Source organism: Triticum dicoccoides, chromosome 1A (assembly GCF_002162155.2).
Source record: "Triticum dicoccoides isolate Atlit2015 ecotype Zavitan chromosome 1A, WEW_v2.0, whole genome shotgun sequence".
NCBI lineage: Eukaryota > Viridiplantae > Streptophyta > Magnoliopsida > Poales > Poaceae > Triticum > Triticum dicoccoides.
Window position 1 is genome coordinate 557824694 of NC_041380.1, and position 18907 is coordinate 557843600.

The 18907-nt window shown below is 46.7% G+C and overlaps 1 protein-coding gene across 1 annotated transcript; it reads right to left on the reverse strand.

The window, feature by feature from the left end:
* Positions 1-12871: 12871 nt before the first annotated feature.
* On the reverse strand, positions 12872-14286 carry LOC119355170 (mitogen-activated protein kinase kinase kinase 17-like). The gene has a single exon (XM_037621952.1). The coding sequence runs from the start codon at positions 14198-14200 to the stop codon at positions 12872-12874; it is 1329 nt and encodes a 442-aa protein (XP_037477849.1). The 5' UTR covers positions 14201-14286.
* Between the last annotated feature and the right edge of the window lie 4621 nt (positions 14287-18907).

Consider the following 18907-nt stretch of genomic DNA (forward strand, 5'->3'; position numbering starts at 1 on the left):
AATCTCGTGTCCGAACAGGAAAACCATTAAACCGTGTCAAATCTCTCGCATCCCGGGTCGACTTCCGCCCGGATTTTCTATCCAATGGCGCGTGTGTTTTGAGCTCAGCCGAGGAAATTTGCTACTACTAACATGGAGTAGTTGTCAAAGTCTTGGTCGCTCGTAGCGAGACGGGGTGTGTGAAACAGAGCAGGGTCTGCGTATGTAAACGAATCGTGGGTGGAAGTCAGCGGGTGCACCTGAACTCAAGGGGGCGGAGTTGGGCACTTCGGTCTCCTCGGCTGGTCGTTTGCCATTGTGGCGTACCAAGTCCACCGCCGCGGTGCACTGCACCGGACAGCTTTGTGTGCGCCTGCCCCCAACATCTACATCTAGAACCAAGACCGACGGAAATATACTCCTGAACGCGGCAGCAACAGTCATTTCTGAAACATTGTAAGCGACGTCCCGACCCCAGTTTTCTTTACCCCGGAGGAAGAATTCACAGCTGGTTACAGGCGTGATTCCTCGAATTCCATAGCTGGTGACGATGCACCGGGAAAGTTCCCTTTCATCACCGGGAAAGAGTAAAAAGCTCGTCGTGGACGGCCTTGAACGCGGGTGGCTCCTCGACGTACCAGAGAGAGAGAAATCCGAGCAAATATCTCCCGCGCGTCTCCTCGTCCGCGGCATCGCATGCGCCGTTCACCACATCAGAATAGGATGGCCTGAAATTGGAAGAAATATTCCATTCCCAGTGCATATGCAGCCACGTCCTCGACGCCGATGCTACACAACACACGCAATGTCCACGACACTCGGGTGCGGCTGCGAAATCGCATCCGACGTGTCGTTGCAGTGTCCGGCCACGTCGAGCCGGCCCAGCCGTGAACAAGTGGCGTTTGTTGTGCTTCGTGACGGTCGACTGGCTGTTGGCCCATGCCGATGCGGCGACCGAAAGCCGGGCGTGGCGTCGTGGACGCGCCTACTTTCGCCGTTTTGCGGTGTGGGGCGGCAGATCATCACGCGAGTCCGATGCGTTGCTTCGCTTTGTTGGCCAGCGTCGCCGCTCACTCGTCCTCCACCAGCCGCCACTGCCAACACTAGACGCTCCTCTGGTGCATGCCGTCATTGGATTGTTTGATTCTACTTCACTTAACCGCCCAGCCAAGCCAAGTAACTCTAGCATGCCTTGGCCGCAGTGGCGTAGCCAGGATTTTTGGTCAAGATGGTAAATTGATATATACAATATTTATACTAAAAAATATATAACATAGCAATATATGTAGCGGAGGCGGAGCTATATGTGTTAAGATGAGGGGGCCAATACCCCTCTCCCCCAGCTTTAAACTTATTTTTGAAAAAATAAAATGAAAATACTTGGATAGGAGATTTTATAGCCTTCACCCCCTGCCCTCAAAAAAATGTTGACTTCAGTGCTGCCCTCTGTTTGGACATTGTTGAATTCTTCGGTTCGTCCCAGCCCCAAAAACTTTCCATGTTGGTTTCTTAGCCAATAACGGGCGGCAGAATCCTCTTCCAATTATTTGACGCACCAATATTGATATATAGCAAGCAAATGAAGGATCCAAACTGACATGTCATCTTGCTCCGCCATTGCATGCTAGTATAGAATGTATCAATAAAATGTATGTGTAAGTTTGATTTTTGCAACAATTCTACAATAAAAAAACCTCATAGTTAAACCTTGAAGGCAAAATCAAACTTTGAATTGAAGATGGAAATCATATTTTTAAATTGGAAAGGTGTGAAGTCGGCGGAGTTCTTGCCTTGGTGTTTAGCTCTACCCAGTGCATGCATTACTAGCCATCCGCTTCGCTGGCACTCCGCCGCCTTATGCCTACCTGGCGCAATGCGTCATCGGCTTCTGTCACGATGAACACTAGGGTTCGCCGTCGTGGTGTGGTCTGTTGGAGACTTCGGGTGATCAAGTCCACCCTCTAGCGTACAAAAAAACTGCTTTAAGCATACGAGGGAATGTTTCTTGGGTAAAGCATACAACGAGAACGTAGGAAGGAACGAGTGAGCTAGTTATCAGATTCATAGTTTTTGGACTTATACCTTTGATGTGCAATGTGGCCTAATTTTTTTTACAAATATACTAAAGTACCGGGCCGATGTACAGGATGGTCCTTGGACCACCCTGTCCACCCTCCAGCTACGCCACTACTTGGCTGCCCAGTTTTCTCCATCAGTAGAAGAATGAAACCCACACCACACTATAGAAGGTAAACCTTCCAAAAAGAAAAACCACAGAGTCTATGGCCCTGTTTGGATCCATGGGTTAGAGTTAGTTTGAGCTAGTTTAGGCTTAAATAGCCCTAATTATCCAAAGATAGGACTAGTTTGAGCTAGTTTCATCTAACCCACCCAAAAAGCTATGCCACCTAAAAGATGCTAATTGAAGCTAGTTCTTCTAGTATATTTATTATTAATCTAACCTTGTCATCCAAACACCTATTTAGCTAGAGTTAGTTTAGTAGGGTTAATCTTAAGCTGGAAACTAACTCTAACATCTAGCTAAGTTAGAGTATCCACAGCCTATGATGATGCACTTGAAACTCGAAATAATTTCACTAGAGAGGCTGCCGAGCTGTGGTGGCAAACTGCCAGTCGGTTGCAGAAACTAACGTAGACGCGTCAGATCTGGCTGACTGACGACGCGAAAAGGAGCGGCGGCAGCGTTCTTCCCACGGCTGCTGCACATGAACTCGATGTCCAGATGTGCACCCCAAGTCACACAGCCACGTAAGTCAACCTTCACCGTAGTTGTACTTTAACTTAATTCCCTTGTCAACTTAATAATTGTATATTCCTCGCAAAAAAGAAAACTTATGATCGCACAAGTAAATCATCACTAATTAATTTAGTACTACCCTGCAGTGTTCCAGTGCCGACTGCCGGCGGCCATGTACTAACACTATTTAATTCGACATTCGATTTGTTAATGATAATCTTTCTTTCTGGCGCCGATCTTGCTTTTCGTTGGAAAAGGAAGCCTAACTGTGAAGGAGGTGGCGGCCCTTTGACCTTACTGAACGCCGGTATGATATGCGCCGATCGAAATGATATTGGGCAGATATGAAAGCGACGGACATGATCACACTAACTCGATATGTATGAGCCGTCTGCTGCAGATAAGTTTGAGTTAGATGAAGCGGCCAAGCCAACTTCTACTTGAAGTGACACTGAGCTGGATGCAACATCCAGCAACTGTTGCCTGCGTGCGTGCAAAGAACATTCAGCTAAACTCATTTGGAGCCACATACATCGAACCTTCAGAAGAAGAATTGTTCCGTCGTCTTGGACAGTACTACAAAAATGGACGTAAATTGTGCGCAGTTGAAAGAAAAAGGTCTGCCTGCTCAAAAGTCCATTCTGCACCCGAGCTCATATGCTCCCGCATGAACAGTAAAATCGAAAAAAATTCAAAAAATTCCAAATTTTTTCGAGAGAAACATTGACAAAAGTTCTAAGTGCCTGCAAAAATTCATCATGAAATCACATTCCTGTAAGGCGTGGCAAAAAAAAAAAAAATTCAGTGCTTCAAAATGCATTTGAAAGTAGCTTTTTCATAGTACTATTTTTGTTTTATTGCCACACCTTTTAGGAATGTGATTTCATGACGAATTTTTGCAGGCACTTAGAACTTTTGTCAATGTTTCTCTCAAAAAAATTGAATTTTTTTTGATTTTTTTCGATTTTACTGTTCATGCGGGAGCATATGAGCTCGGGTGCAGATTAGCCGCGTCCCCTGCCTGCTTCGCTTTCTTTGCTTTGTGTTCCAGCGAACATAGTCAACGTCCAAACTACTCTTTCTATAGGAAAGGTAGTCAACGTCCTCTCAAAATTGGGCAGGTACAGTGGAAAGGGCACCTGAATTTGATCTCGAGGCAGCTAGCCCACATCGTTGACATTTAATTTGAAGCTCTGCGGGTAGCTTAGGGCCTGTTTGGTTCATAAGTTCTAGTACTTTTTCTAGTCCAACTAAAAAGTCTTTAGTCCCTAAAAAGTCTCTCCATGTTTGTTTCCAGAGACTAAAAAGTCCCTAGTCCCTTCCTAGAGGTTATTAAATGACCATGTTGCCCCTAATATATAGAAAAATAACAATCAAACAACACCATGGGATGACGGGCCATTGAATGCATGGAGAGACATTGTTGGAAAAGTCTCAAAAAGTCTCAAAAAAGACTCTCCTTGAGAGTTTTCTTCATTTAGTCCCAAATACCTAGTTTAGTCTCTAAAAAGTCCCTCCCGTTTGATAAAAAAGTCTCTAAAAGGAACTTTTTCCTGTCCTACACAAAAAAGTCCCTGGAAACAAACACCCCCTTAACCCGGGAAGAGGTTGACCAGCTGAAGGGGCGGAGCCTTTAAAGGAGTAGTTATAATTGTGTGTCCATCAATTATAATTGCGAGTCCATCACTAGTTATAATTGTGTTGCCATCGGTATGACTGCAGAAATCATCTAATGGGATGGAAATGCCGTATGTAAGACATGGCGGGAAGCTCGCTAGTTACAAATTGAAGCGAACAGCCGGCCGGCCGTGGCACACAAATTAGGGACGATAGCTAGGATGCATCCAGATAAATGAGAGATCGAGAGAAGGAGGTTTACAGAGAGGAGATCAAAACCTATTTAACTCAATTCTATCTCTACGCTATCTACCTGTATAACACTATCCCTAATTTAAACCATATGAAATTTTATCAAGGTTGAGATTGTATTTGAAATCATCTAACATTCTCGCTGTGATAGGTTTTGTGAAACCATCAGCAACCTGATCCCCGACTAGAATGAATCTGACGCCCGAGTAACTTGCGAGCTACTCTTTGGCAAAGTGAAAGTGAATTTCAATGTGTTTTGTGCGTACATGAAAAACAAGGCTAGATGAGAGATAGGTTACACCAATGAGCATCCACATCTTGTACCATATGCCGGGAGCTAAGAGCATCTACAGCCGGAGATCTCAAACCGGTCTTAAACGCCCAGGCAGGCTGCCCGGTCACGAACCAGACAAAAAACCCGACCCACCTTGGCGACTCAATCCGGCCTCAAACGCCAGGGCTGTTCGGCGCCCCCTCATATCCAACCCAAATGTAGGACGGACATGGGGGCGGCCCGGGCACGCCCGGAAGCGTCCGCCACATCAGCAAGGCCCACCCCTACCCCACTCCGTCCCCACACAAACCCAATCGAAAATCCTCGCTCACTTCATTCTCCTTTCTCACCCCTGTTGGAAATATGCTTTAATGGCAATAATATTGTATTATTTACACTACAAGAAACCTGTTAATTCATGACAGATTTCCGATGACGTTTTCAGAAACTGTCATGGACATCCTGCTACAGCCCTACAAGCCCGCGCAAGCCCGCTAAAGCCCGTGTAACTGCTCCGCGTATAAAAAGCTAACCCTAGAACCCTCCTCCTCAGCCCACTGCTCTCTGCCCCTCCTTCTCTTCCCCTCCCGATTCTCCTAGCCGCCACCCACCACGCACCACCTCTTTTCCTACCTCCTCCCACAGATCGCCGCCGGCACTCCCCCTCCCCTCCTCTCCCTCCCCTCTCACCTCGCATCTCCGACAACTGCCAGATCTGCCGCGCCCGCACCCATCCATCCCATTGGCAACCCGTCTTTCTCCCTCTCTCTCTCTCTCATGAGACCCCTCACGCCGTGGCCAGCGGCCGCAGATTCCGGCGACGTCCTCCACCGCGCACCATGCTCACGGGCTGATCTACGACCCCTCCAACCCCCAGTCCGTCTGGATCCATCCCTCCTGGTCTCTGGCGTCACTTGCGAACCCAATCTCGTGGCTAGGGTTTTGGCTGCGGCTTCGCATCTATCGTCGGTGAATCTTCGGCGGCTCCTCTTCCGTCCCACACCATGCAGCTTCGCACCCTATTCGCCTCGTGGATGGCGCCCCCAAGATCGGTGCGCTCGCGCCCATTGGTCTGGACTGCGGCGACCACCGTGCTAGAGGCAGAGTGGCGTGGTCACCAAGGTCAAGGACTAGGGCGGCTGCGCTGCATGTGCACAGCGGCAAATACGCAGGGTGAGTTTCAATTCCCTTCCATGCCATACTCGTCATTCTCAATTTCCTATGGCTGATTTTCTATACGGGCACTAGATCTGAAATTAGATCATGTTGCTCCTGATTTTTTGTCACGCATGGTTACTACTAGCTCCCCCGTTTCTATGGTAACATGCATTGTTAATTGATGTGCCTAGTAACTTCTCGTGAATGGACAATATTTCACTCATCTTTTCCTATCTTCTGACTTTAGCAGCCGGAGTAATGAAACATCTCATCATATTTCAAGTAGATGCCGGCCTGCCATTAGAAAGAAGGTTGCTCTATGCCTCCTATGATTTTATAGCATGTACCCGGATGTTGTGAATATTGATGGACTGGAGTTAGAAAACATATTTAGCTGCATGTTTCTTTCTGTGATTTTTTATCATAAACATCTGAATCTCTAGATTGCAGTATGGAAATGTGATATAAATTATGAAGCATCTACCTGGGGTCTGGCCAAGGAAAATTATATGCTAAGCCGCATTTCATAAGCCACAAATGCATATTACATAATCTCTGATGTGAATACTAAGTAAGAAACAAAATCATATAATTTTCTAAACTAAAATCTGGTGGAGTTGCTATGGTTGGAGAATTATGTTTTGTTTTTATTCTGTGTGATGAAACAAAACATGTACTCTCGATGGTAGTTTTACTCAACGCTTGTGTGGCCTTGGTAGAACACATTATTGTCGTTATCTTCTTTATTAAACTGACTTATGTCACATCCATCATCGACTTTGCTGTGTTGTTCAAAGAAATATGTATACCTGTTGTTCAACTTGGATGCAATTTTTCTGCACATCCATTTATTTTAAAAATAAATTTGGTTATTATTTCAGGTTAAGGCAATCAGAGCTCTTCAATTCTTCCCTACCATTAAGGATCCTAAGTGCAAGGCGAGCTTTGTTTGAGGTACTACTCTTTTTACTACTGTACAACACAGTTGACATAGACAAATGGTTCATGGATTATAATGTTTCTTGTGATTCTGCAGGTTTTACAGCGTATTTTGATGTTCACTGATGTTAAAAAATCAGCAAGAATAATGCCTCACTTGCTTTCTTGTTGAAGCTCTTGCTCTAGTGGGTTTATCTTCTCGCTTATGTCCTGGATTTCACTATTACGTGACTCTCTTTCTCTGAATTATTGATACACAACTTGCTGCCTATAGGTGCAGATGTTGACACCTTCTTACTGTAGGTGTGCCTTTCACATGTTTGCTGAGATGTTTCATCATGTCAAAACAAAAAACCTGGCCTTATGAAATTCCATCAAAATAGCTTAGTGATTGCTACTGCAAGGCGTACATGTAAGTCCTCCAAGATCCCACATCCTACTTAATTAATTGTGTGCATGAATTATTTTAGCTTTTAAAAACTAAGGTGACTTCTTACTATTATGTATATGCGTGCAGTAGTTCAACTTCCATACACTAATTAAGATTACAAAAGAAATAGAAATGCTTCTGATTTGCGCTGAAGATGTTAAATATGAAATTGTTGGAGGATATGTGCTAGGATTTTATACTTAAGCAATGCTTTTTGTTTCATGGTGATACCTTTTTTGTTCCCCTATATTGAGCATATATAAAATGCAATCTGTACAAGATGAGCAATTGAAAAAAAAGGAACTTCAGACTTTGGCTTGTAACTTAACAACCTTGCATTGCTTCAATACACTACTAGAGTGGCCATCACCCGTTGTTCATATGTTCTGATTCGGCTTGTACCGTAATAACCCTGAAGTAATTTTTAAGCCATGTATAGACTATATTTGTAGTTCTTGTGCAAGCCGATGAGGTTTGCTACACATGCGCAAGCCTTCTTCCTACTGTTGTCACCTTGTATAAATATATACTAGTTCATTTCATTTCATTATTGTTTCCTGTTATAAATAATAGTACTATGCAAGTATTGTTTACTATTTCTCAGACCTTTAAGATGTACTTGTAGCATAAACATTAACTTTCATGTCGTTACTCGTCGACCTAGTTGTCGTAAACTTCAAATGTTCATGTGTCAACAAATTTACACATCATGGAAGGATATTGTTTGTTAGTGATGCCATTTTGTTGGCTTTTATATGGCCTCAACTACTGCTGCCATTGTACTTGGAGTTCTATGATATGTGTTTTGTTACTTTGTCATTTGACTTTCATTCACACACTTTTCCTTTGGATTAATTTTAAGCAACCTCGGGTCTACTCTTCTTTTATAGTAGATACAATGTTATTCTCATTTGTAGACACTATAAGATTTAAGAATTTTGGACATGTAATTCATTTTTATATTTTGGACAGCGGGCTACTTGGTGTTGGTCATCACAATCAGCCACGACATGATAGTTGCCATCAAGAGCGCCGACCGCAAGAGCCTGAGTAACAGCCTCAATATTTTATATGTTTTGATGATGTAAAATTGATTGTACTTGTTCATAACTCTGATGTGTGATATATTTTGTCAATCTGTGTTGTAAGACATCATTTCATAGAGGATTTTGTAAACTACTATGTTGTATATGCATATGGATGGTTGCATGCCAGATAAACTATGTAATGTCTGGAACTTTGCAAATACTTTTTGTTGGACAAACAGGATTTGGGTATCGGATTATGCTAAAAATTGTACTGTGTCAAAGTCTGGCCAAAAGAAATGGGGTCGACCAAATTTAAATTGCGCTTTAAATTGTGCCTAAATCCATGACGACTTTTGTGACGAAAAATAGTATCCACGCAGCCAGCCACGTCACTTGAATTGGTCAACTGAAAATCCGACGTGGCGTTAGTCTATGACGGATTTGTTCCGTCACCAAGGTTTGGGCCTGGGCGGGCCTGGGGCAGATCCATGACGGTCAAGAACCGTCAGGAAAGCACAATATCAAATTATGACGCGATATACATGACGGATTTTAAATCCGTCAAGGATGGGCACCCATGACAATTTTTCCTTAATTTGTGACGGACAAGATCCGTCACGTATTAACATATTTCTTGTAGTGTTATTTCCATGTTTATAATTAAGTATTTATAGTTTATGCTATAACTGCTACGATTATGAAATATGTGATTCAGCGAAAAACTCATAAGCACGCTTGCAATCTGTAGAAAGGCCGTGCTTTTGGTCTTTTGTTCGAGAGATCACTCGTGAACAGTTCCAGAGACCTTGACGATCTACACCAACTCTTCTCCCACTGCATTTCGAAGTTGTTAACATCCGATCTAAACCTCTAAAGCATCTTCATAGTGTTCCTAGGATTGTGTTCGTAGGATGAATTTTTTGTTTTCTAATACGTTTCCCGACAACTCTTCTCTTCTTCTTCTCTCCTTCGATTTCTTCGATTCCAATGCACCGTGACGACTCCGGCGAGCTTGTTGAGCGCTGGCAGCCGCTTCGACTCCAACCTTGATGTGGACGAGGAGTTGGCCGTGCGCATTGCCCTCGAGTGGTCGACGGTGGACACAGGGGCAGTTTCGGATATGCCCCTCGCTGCTCCCCGCGCATTCAGTGCAGTTTAACTCTTGTTTTCGTCAACAAGTAATGATTGTATATTCCCCGCAAAAAATCTTATGATTGCACAAGTAAATTTTCACTAATTAATTCAGTACGTACTCTACTCTGCAGGGTTCAGGTGCCGACTGCCGGCCGCCAGGTACTAATTCGACATTCCATTTGTTAGTGATAATCTTTCTTTCTGGCCCCTGTTGCTGTCAAGCCAAAAGGCAACGATTCTTGCTTTTCGTTGGAAAAGGCCCCAACCGTGAAGCAGGCGGGGGCCCTTTGACGTTGCTGAACGCCGGTAGCGGCCAACAGTGCACGCGGTATGATCTGCGCCGATCGAAACGATATTCGGCAGATATGAAAGCGACGGACAAGATCACACGAACTCGATATGTATGAGCCGTCTGTCGTTGCAGATAAGTTCGAGTTAAATGATGCGGCCAAGCCAACTTCTATTTGAAGTAACACTACGCTGGATGCAACATCCAGCAACTATTGCCTGCGTGAGTGCAAAGAACATTCAGCTAAACTCATTCGGAGCCACATACATGGAACCTTCAGAAGAAGAATTGTTCAGTCCTCTTGAACAGTTCTACAAAAATGGACGTAAATTCTAAGTTTCTAACCATTTCCAAAAGTGGAACGCTTTCAACTCAAACCTGTTGCTTGCCAATTGCGCGCAGTCGGAAAAATAGGTCTGCGTGCTTTGTTTTTCTTTGCTTTTTTGTTCCATCGAACATAGTCAACGTACAAACTAATCTTTTTATACGAAAGGTAGTCAACGTCCTCTCAAAAAACGGGCAGGTACAGAAAAAGGGGGCCTGAACTTGACCTTGAGGCCGATAGCGTACATCGTTGACGTTTAACTTGGAGCTTGGTGAGTAATTTAAGCCCGGAAGAGGTTGACCAACTAAAGAGACGGTGCCTTAGTATATTTCCTGGAGTACCGAACTTCTATTGGAGCATCTCTAGCATACTCCTTAAACCGCAAAACTGAAAAGACGGGTTTCAGTTCGCGAAAAACGCATTTTAAGTGTTGGTTTGAGCTGCGGCTGTGTAAACCCCTTAAACATGGACTGTAAAATCGATTATTCGTGTATATTCTTCCCCACGTCTTCTTCTCCTTCTCGTCCATGTCCACGGTTAGCTAGCTCGCTCCTATGAAGCCGGCGGACAGCGCAGGAAGCGGCCAAATACGGAGCCGCCGGCGTCGCTCGCACCGAGGCGCCCAGCGTCGCCGTCGCTGCTCGAATAGGTCCAGAAGCTAGCTAACGCTGGCGTCGAATCGATCCAGGAGATTCTTAGGAAGTGAACCCCAAGATTCTAAACTATTTTCATAGTTTGTATCTCCCTCAAGGCTACAATGATATGAATGAACTATTGCAGTTTGTAACCCCTTGAGTGGCAGAAGCAATGAATGATAGTCTTGAAAGCGAGTTCACGACAGAGGAAGTTAAAATATCTCCATTCCAGATGACTCCGTCGAAGGTTCCGGGTGCTGATCGTTTCACCACCGGATTTTCAAACGACATTGTTACGTCGATCATAGGAGAGGATATGGTGACAGCGATCTTGGAGTTCCTCAATGAGGTTGAGTTGCCGTTGGGTTTAAGTGACACTGCCATTACACCTGTACCCAAGGTACGCAACCCACAAAAAACCAACTAACGTGGTGTCAATGTTTGGAACTCCGAGCCTGAAAGAACCAACTGTCGCAAACACCGAGATGATCATGGCAATGACTGAAGCAAGATGGTGGCCAGGTTTGCTCGGATCTGTTGACTGCATGCATTGGAGATGAGAGAAGTTCCCAAAAGCTTTACAAGGGCAATATCAGAGTCATGTTAAGAAACCCACCACGATTGTTGAAGTAGTTGCATGACATGATCTTTGGAGTTGACACACTTTCTTTGGCAATGCCCGAAGTCTCACAATAACATCAATATGTTGCAACGATCGTCATTTTTGCTAGGTAAAATCCCGATCCCCAGAAGTGTGAATACGAATCTTGACAATCTCCTCTTCGTCATGATGATAGAAAGGATACTTAGTCAAATTTTCATCCCAAGTCATTCTCCCACTAAAAGAAATCGAAGACCCACTTCAACCTAGTATTATGCCATTTAGCTGAAATTTTAATGCTATGAAACAAGAGGTGGATATTTCTGTGGAAGCTTTTACTGAGTGGTAGCTTTGTTTGCTGACGGCGGTGGGCCGAATTACTAGTGGCACATTTGATTATATTGGAGAAAGGAGAGCATAGGTAGAAAAATGCAAGGTTGGTTTGAAAAGAACTTTGGCATGCACAGGGCGTGAAGTACTGTTCTAATCGGTAATCCAGGGCATCCCTGTTCATGGGTGAAGCAGGAAAAGAGATCCGATGGGATCAGCTTTATGGCAATGGTGTCAATTAAAAAAAAATAGTGATTCAACTAAATATAGTGATGGATTTTTAAAAATCATTGGTGTCACTTGACACGAGAGGCTATACTACTACAGCTTTGGTGAATTATATTGTAAAATCATCCTTGGTGCTGTTGTGACTCGGAGCGAGCGTCATATGCTCTAGCGGAAGCAATCACATTGGAGACTTCAACATGTGAGAAACTGTTGTGGACCGCTCTTTTACAAGACAAAATGTTATTTGGAACTGATAGATGCAAGGTAATTATTACAGTTATGCATGATATCTGCACTGCCCTGAATTTGTACCACCTGGATGGTTTCTAAATGTTGTTAGCAGCCTCATGGCTAATTTTAACCGAATTTCAGTTAAGCAATAAAAAAAGGAACTTGATTCGAAGCACGGAGAGCATGGTGCATAGTACATAGTACGTGTCACGCGCGCCAGCACGCAGCCGACACGGGACCCAGAAGTGCACGACGAGCCGGCGAGTGCGTCGGGCAGCGGCGAGGGGACGCGGGCGGTCGTGGCTGGATGAATCTCCACCTGGCGAACCAATCTCAGGATGCGACGCTCACTCGTTGCAAAGGTCTCGCTTTCACTGGTCGGCTCGTCGACTCTGCTGGACCCACGTAGCCCAACAAAATAGTTTTTGACTGGCCGCGCGCTAGTGTAGTACTACTACTTTCCCAAGGATCGCTTCTAGTGCGTGAGCTGCTGTGACGCTGCTCTTTCCGCGTCAACTCGAACCCTTTCGCGGTGGAAGCCGCGGTGTGCAGCGTGGCCGGCAAGCTTGTGAATTCACGCTGGATTTCCTCCGTCGGAGTCATGGCCACGCGACCTAGTATTGCCTAGTAGTACAGGCGAAGTAGCATGTAAATTTCTTCCGCCTAATCGAAGGTGTCGCAATGGGGAGCGGTGAAACATAGAGCAGCAGTACGAAAACGGAGTGCTTGTGCAAGAGCGAGATCATTTGCATTACTCTTTGTGTTGCAAAGCAACAATTCGGTACATGATAATTCGTGGCAAGCTAAACACTCAAAAGACTGACGATGCCTAACTGAATCGTCGTAGGCTATATTGCCATCGCCGTTGTACTCCACGTCCAAAGTAATGGGGAGAACGCCGGACTCTGCGCCGCTGGGTTCTTCGTTTGTGATCGCGCCGTTGTCCAGGTCGGTCATCTCCTCGATCACCAGGGGCACTGCGTCGGGTGCTTCAGTTGGCGCGGCGAGCACATCGATCCATCCCTCCTCGGAGTCCCAGTCCGGGAGCGCCGAGGCAGGGCAGGCCAATGCCCTCATCCTCATCTCGGCCGAGCTGTCGTGCTCCGCCTCATCCGTGTCTGAATTCGATTCCCAGAATGCTGCGTCCAGCGTGCTCTTCGGCGACACCAATTTGCCCTCCATGGTTCGCGGCTTCGCGTCGACGGCAGCCGAGGCCAGGAACTGGTGCTCCAGCAGCAGCTCGGCCGTGCACCGGCCGCTGGCCTGCCTGACAAGGCATCTGGCCAAGAAGTCCTTCGCGTCGGCGGATAGCCATTCGGGAACCTCGGGCACGGCCTCCGTGTAGCCGATCCGGTGCAGCGCCGCGAGCGCGTTGCCGTCCATGCCGCTCCACGGCCCGCGTCCAGTGGCCATCTCGACAACCATGCAGCCGAGCGCCCAGACGTCGGCCGCGGGGCCCTGCTCCTCGCCGCGCGCCACCTCGGGCGCCATGAACGCGGGCGTGCCGCCGATGATCGGCCCGCCACCGGCTCCCGCCTTCCTCGCGCACCCAAAATCTGCGAGCTGGGCTCGGCCATCGGCGCCGATGACGACGTTGCGCGCCTTGACGTCCCCGTGCACCATCCCGGCGCCGTGGAGGTACGCGAGCCCGGCCGCCACATCGGCCGCGTAGCCGCGCAGGGCACGCTCGTCGAGGCCCCCGTCGATCGCCACTCGGTCGGCCAGCGAGCCGCCGGGGGCAAACTCGAGGAAGAGCTGGTAGGAGCCGTCACGGGCGCCGCGGCCGCCGATGCAAGAGACGACGCGCGGGGAGCGCAGGCCGGACATGATGCACTGCTCCCTCCTCAGCGCCGCCGCGCAAGCCGAGCTCGCCGACTTGACCGCGAAGAGCTCCCCGGAGGCGTCGTCGGCGGCCAGGAAGACCTCGGCCCCCGAGGCGCCGCGGCCGAGCGTGCGCACCCGCGTCCATTGCTTGCCCACGGACACGGCCATCTTCTTTACTCTGCGTTGCGAATTGGGATCGGGATGTGGTGGTTTCTGTTGGCACTCTGTGTTGTCGAGCTTGCTTGTGGCCTGCTGAATTGTTGATGGGTTCCCTTTTTCTTTGGCGGGTGTGTGTATATATAGGACGGGGAAGGAGTACTTGTGGAGAGGAAAAGTTGGAGAGATTGCAAGTTTAGAACATGAAAGGTATTTGGCGTGTGCAGGGACTAAGAAATCTAGAGGCGAAAAGGCGTGGGAAGCAAGCTGCTTCGGGTCTCGGCACGCGCCCGCGGCGGCGGATGGGGTTGGGCGGTGAGTGGGAACGCGCGGGCGGGGGGCTTGATCTGACCAAGCTGAGCGATCCTCCTATTCTTACCACACGCGTCAAATTATCTCGTGCCAAAAACCAATCTCGGGCTGGTTCTGCCCTAGCCACCGCCACAATCAGGCGACTAGAGAGGCGGATCTTCTTCCACCGATCTCCACTGATCAAGACGTTGGCCCTCTCTCCCTTCGGCTGCTGCTCTGGCAGCGGGAGGGAGGGGAGATCCCGTTTCTCTGCTCTGTAGTTAGGGTTTGGATTTGTAGGTCGTGGTGCGTCGTTGTGGTGGTGGAAACGGCGTCCAGACGAATAAATCTTTCTCAACTCTACTCCCACACTGGCGGTGCTTATCATGGCGGCGTCTCAAAGTTAATGGCATCATGTGTTTGCCGGTCCTTCAAATCGGTGACGTTAGGGTTCATGGTTGGTGTCGGCGAGGCAGCGGCGGTGACTCCATCAAGTGCATCTCTCCTCCCGCTGTGTCCCCGTTGCTACGGCGTTATCTCCGACGTCATGCTGGAGCAGGGAGGTTTTGTCGTCCAGGAGTACACGCAGACGGTTGTCTATGCAAGTGACAGCTGAAAGATGGTGCATATTGTGCTGGGTTTATGGTTGAAGGCTGAGTTTCCTCCTCCGGCGTCATAGTCGCGTGGGTGTGTCAGTTCTGGAGTTTGATGACATGTTCGGGGACATATTGCCCCGGTCTGATTCTTTCAACGGCAATGATTTTGCTTCAAGCAAACTACTTTGGAGATCCGTAAAGCTGCTGATCAGCGATGGTGCCGCGTCGAGCTCATGTGAAGAGGTGATCTGTCTCATTTTTCTAATGGAGAGGGACAGGCGCTGGTTTTTTGCATAGGATTATTCTATCTTTTCAGTTCTGTAACATCGATGTTTACATAGCTTGTAACAGAATTTTTATTTTATTAATGGAACACGTATTATCATGCAAAAAAAATTTATCTCGTGCCGGAACCGGAAAAGGCAAAACTCGTGTCAAATCTCTCGCATTTTGAGCTCAGCCTAGGATTCGTCGAAGGCACTCACTAGTAACCTGGGGGAGAGACTAACTCGCTACTCGCTAGTGCAACGGTAGTCGACAAAGTCTTGGTCGGTCGTTGCGAGACGGGGGACTGTCAGAAACGGAGCAGTGTGCTGGGTTGGCCGCGTCTTAGAGTAAACGGATCGGCCGTCGAAGTCAGCGGCTGCACCTGAACGGAGTTGGCCAATTGGGTCGCCACGGTTGGTACTTTGGCACTGTGGTTGGCCTTGGCCAAGTCCACCACCGGACTGTTTCGTGTGTGTCTACCCCCAACACTCATCTAAAACCAATACTCTGACGGAAGTACTAGGTAACACTGAACGCAGCAGCAACAGCATTGCCTTTCACCGGGAAAGCTCACGGCGAGAGGCCTCAGGGTCAGACGTTGGTGTCTCCTGGACCGGAGAGAAAATTCCGAGTAAAAATATCTCGCCCGCGTCCACCTCCACATATAGGAGTGGAGTAGGAATGGCAGGGAATATTCGACCCACATGCCCGTGCATATGCAGATGCAGGCACGTTCACTTCACTGGCCGCCGCACACGCGACGTCCTCGACGCCGGCGGGTGCTGCACCGCTCAGCTCAACTCGCATCGGCCACGTCGAGCCGCGAACAAGTGGCGTCGCGCGTGGGCAGGGACGGACGGAGTGGGGGGTTGCCGCCGCCGCTGGCCCATGTCGATCGATCCCGCCAAGTGGTGGACGCGCGGTGCCGCCGAAACCGAAAGGCTGGAGACGCCGGTCCGCAGATCGTCGGGTGAGCCGGATGGGTTGCTTTGCTTGCTTGGCCAGCGTGAACACAGCACGTCGCCGATCACTCCTACGTGATGAATGCCATCGTGCGTGCCGCCGCCCATGGATAGATTGATGGATTCCATTTCACTTCACTTCACTTCAACACCGGGCCAAGTAAAGCTTGCTGCATGGCTATGTCTTGGCCGTCCATCTTCCTCCGCCTCAACAAGAAAGCAGAACAGGCTTTGATGGTACACTTGAGACCCACGAAATCATTTCACCACAGGCTGTGGCTGCGCAACAAAAGTACGACGCGTCAGATCTGGCTCACTGACGACGTGCAAAGGAGCGGCGGCAGCGTTCTTCCGACGGCTGCTGCACATGAGCTCGACGCCCAAAAGTGCACCCCAAGTCACACAACCGCACAAGTCAGCCTTCACTGTAGTAGCACTTCAACCAAACTTAACTCCGTAGTCAACCAATGATTGCATGCACAGATTACCACTAATTACATTTCCTCCAAAAAGAAAAGGTAAAGCTCGCCTCTTCCTTCAAAATTAATATTAAATACTACTCGTTTCGTTTCTAAATATAAGTCTTCTTAGAGATTTCAACATGGACTATATACGGAACAAAATGAAAAGTCAATCTGAACTGGTGCAGTTGACGAGCGGCCTACAGTGGGCCCAGTATGATTCGCAAGATCAAGACGGTCTTCAGGAGATATGAGAGTGAAGGATTTATTGGCAGTGTGTATCATGCTATTCAGAGGCCGAACATTCTTTAGATGCGGTTGTATCACCATGATAAATAAATGAGAAAAGTATACTTTTCGTCCCTCAACTTTTCGTGAAGTCTAGATTTGCTCCCTTAACTTCAAAACTAGACAACTTGCACCCCCAACTACCGAAATCGGACAAGGTTCGTCCCTTGACCCTGTTTTGACCGGTTTTTGGTGTTGACTCATCCCGGTTTTGACTGGTGCTCACTCATATTCCTCTAAATTTTTTATATCCGTGAACTTTTTGAAATTCACATACACTTTTCAACTCCGCGTAGTTTTTTCAAGGTCGTGTATTTTTTTAAAAATAAACATAATTTTTTTCAAATCAGCGAACTATTCTGAAATTCGCGTACTTTTTTCAAATCCGTGATTTTTTAACATTTACGCACTTTTCCAAATCCCCGTATTCTTCCCAAGTTTGTGTAAATTTATCAAATCCAAGTATTTTTCAAAGCCATGAATTGTTTCTGAAATGTGCATACTTATTTCAAATCCACATGCTTTTCAAAGTCCGCTTTTTTTTCAAATCCATGTTGCTTTTATAATCCATGAACTTTTTATGAAATTCACGTACTTGTTTCAAGTTGAAATAATTTTTGACATCCACATATTTTTGCGCAAAAGAACTCCATATCCGCGTACTTTTTTTCAAGTTCGCATACAATTTTCAAATTCATGAACTCTTTCAGAAAAATGTACTCGAATATGAAAGGTGCATCAATTTTAAAAAACTAAAACTTAAAAAAACTAAATGAACTTTAAAAAACATATGCATTTTTGAAAAAATACGTGAACTTGGAAAAAAAGTACGCCGATTTTTAAAAAGTACACAAATTTTAAAAAGGTTCACGTATTTGAAAAAGTAACCGAATTTGAAAACAGTACGTGAACTTGGAAAAGGTAGGCAAATTTGAGTCGGAACGGTCAAAACTGGGGTGGGACAGCATCAAAACCGGTCAAAACCGTGATCAGGGATGAATCTTGTTCGGTTTGAGAAGAAGGGTGCAAGTTGTCCGGTTGTGAAGTTGAGGGACTAAATCTGGACTCCGCCAAGAATTGAGAGACGAAAAGTCTTTTCTCTAAATAAATTCAATGAAATATCCTTTATCAAAGAAAAGAGAGTGACGGACACGAACTCGATTTGTATGCTAAAAGAAGATAAAGTTGAGTTAGAAGAAGCGGGCTACTTTTACTTGAAATGACATCCAGCAACTATTAATACCCTGCGTGGAGAGAGCTTCCAGCTAATCCATTTCGAGTTCCATACATCGAACCTCAGGCAGAAAAATTGTTCAGTGCACTTGAACAGTACGGGACGTAGACTCTGATTATTTTCAAAAGTGGCATGAACAGTTAGCCTTGGAAGGATGTCAAACCCCTGTTGCTTGCAAATTATGCGCAGTAGAAAGAAAAAGTGTGCGCGTGCTTTGCGTTGTGTTCCAAACTAATCTTTCTATTGGAAAGAGAGTCAACGTCCTCTAAAAATGGAGCAAGTGTAGAAAAAGGGTACCTGAACTTTGATCTCGAGGCGGCGTACATCGTTCACATGTCAACTTTGAGCTTGGTGAGTAGTTTAATCCGGGAAGAGGTTGACCAGCTGAAGCTACAGGCATCAGTGTGATTTGGGAGATCATCTGATGTGATGGAAATGCAGTGGAGGTATGGCCTTTTGTCCGACTCCACCGAGGATCGTCCAAATCCGAACTCTGATATTAATCCTTCCGTTGGCATAAGCTCAAATACACTCTCCCCGCCAAAAAAAATGGATGCATTCTGGTGAACAGTAAAATTTTAAAAATATATAGTAAACAAATTCATCAGCGAAAGTCTAAT

What these genes read in the sequence shown, in the direction of transcription:
- LOC119355170 (XM_037621952.1), bottom strand. Translation starts at nt 14,200, where the DNA reads ATGGCCGTGTCCGTGGGCAAGCAATGGACGCGGGTGCGCACGCTCGGC.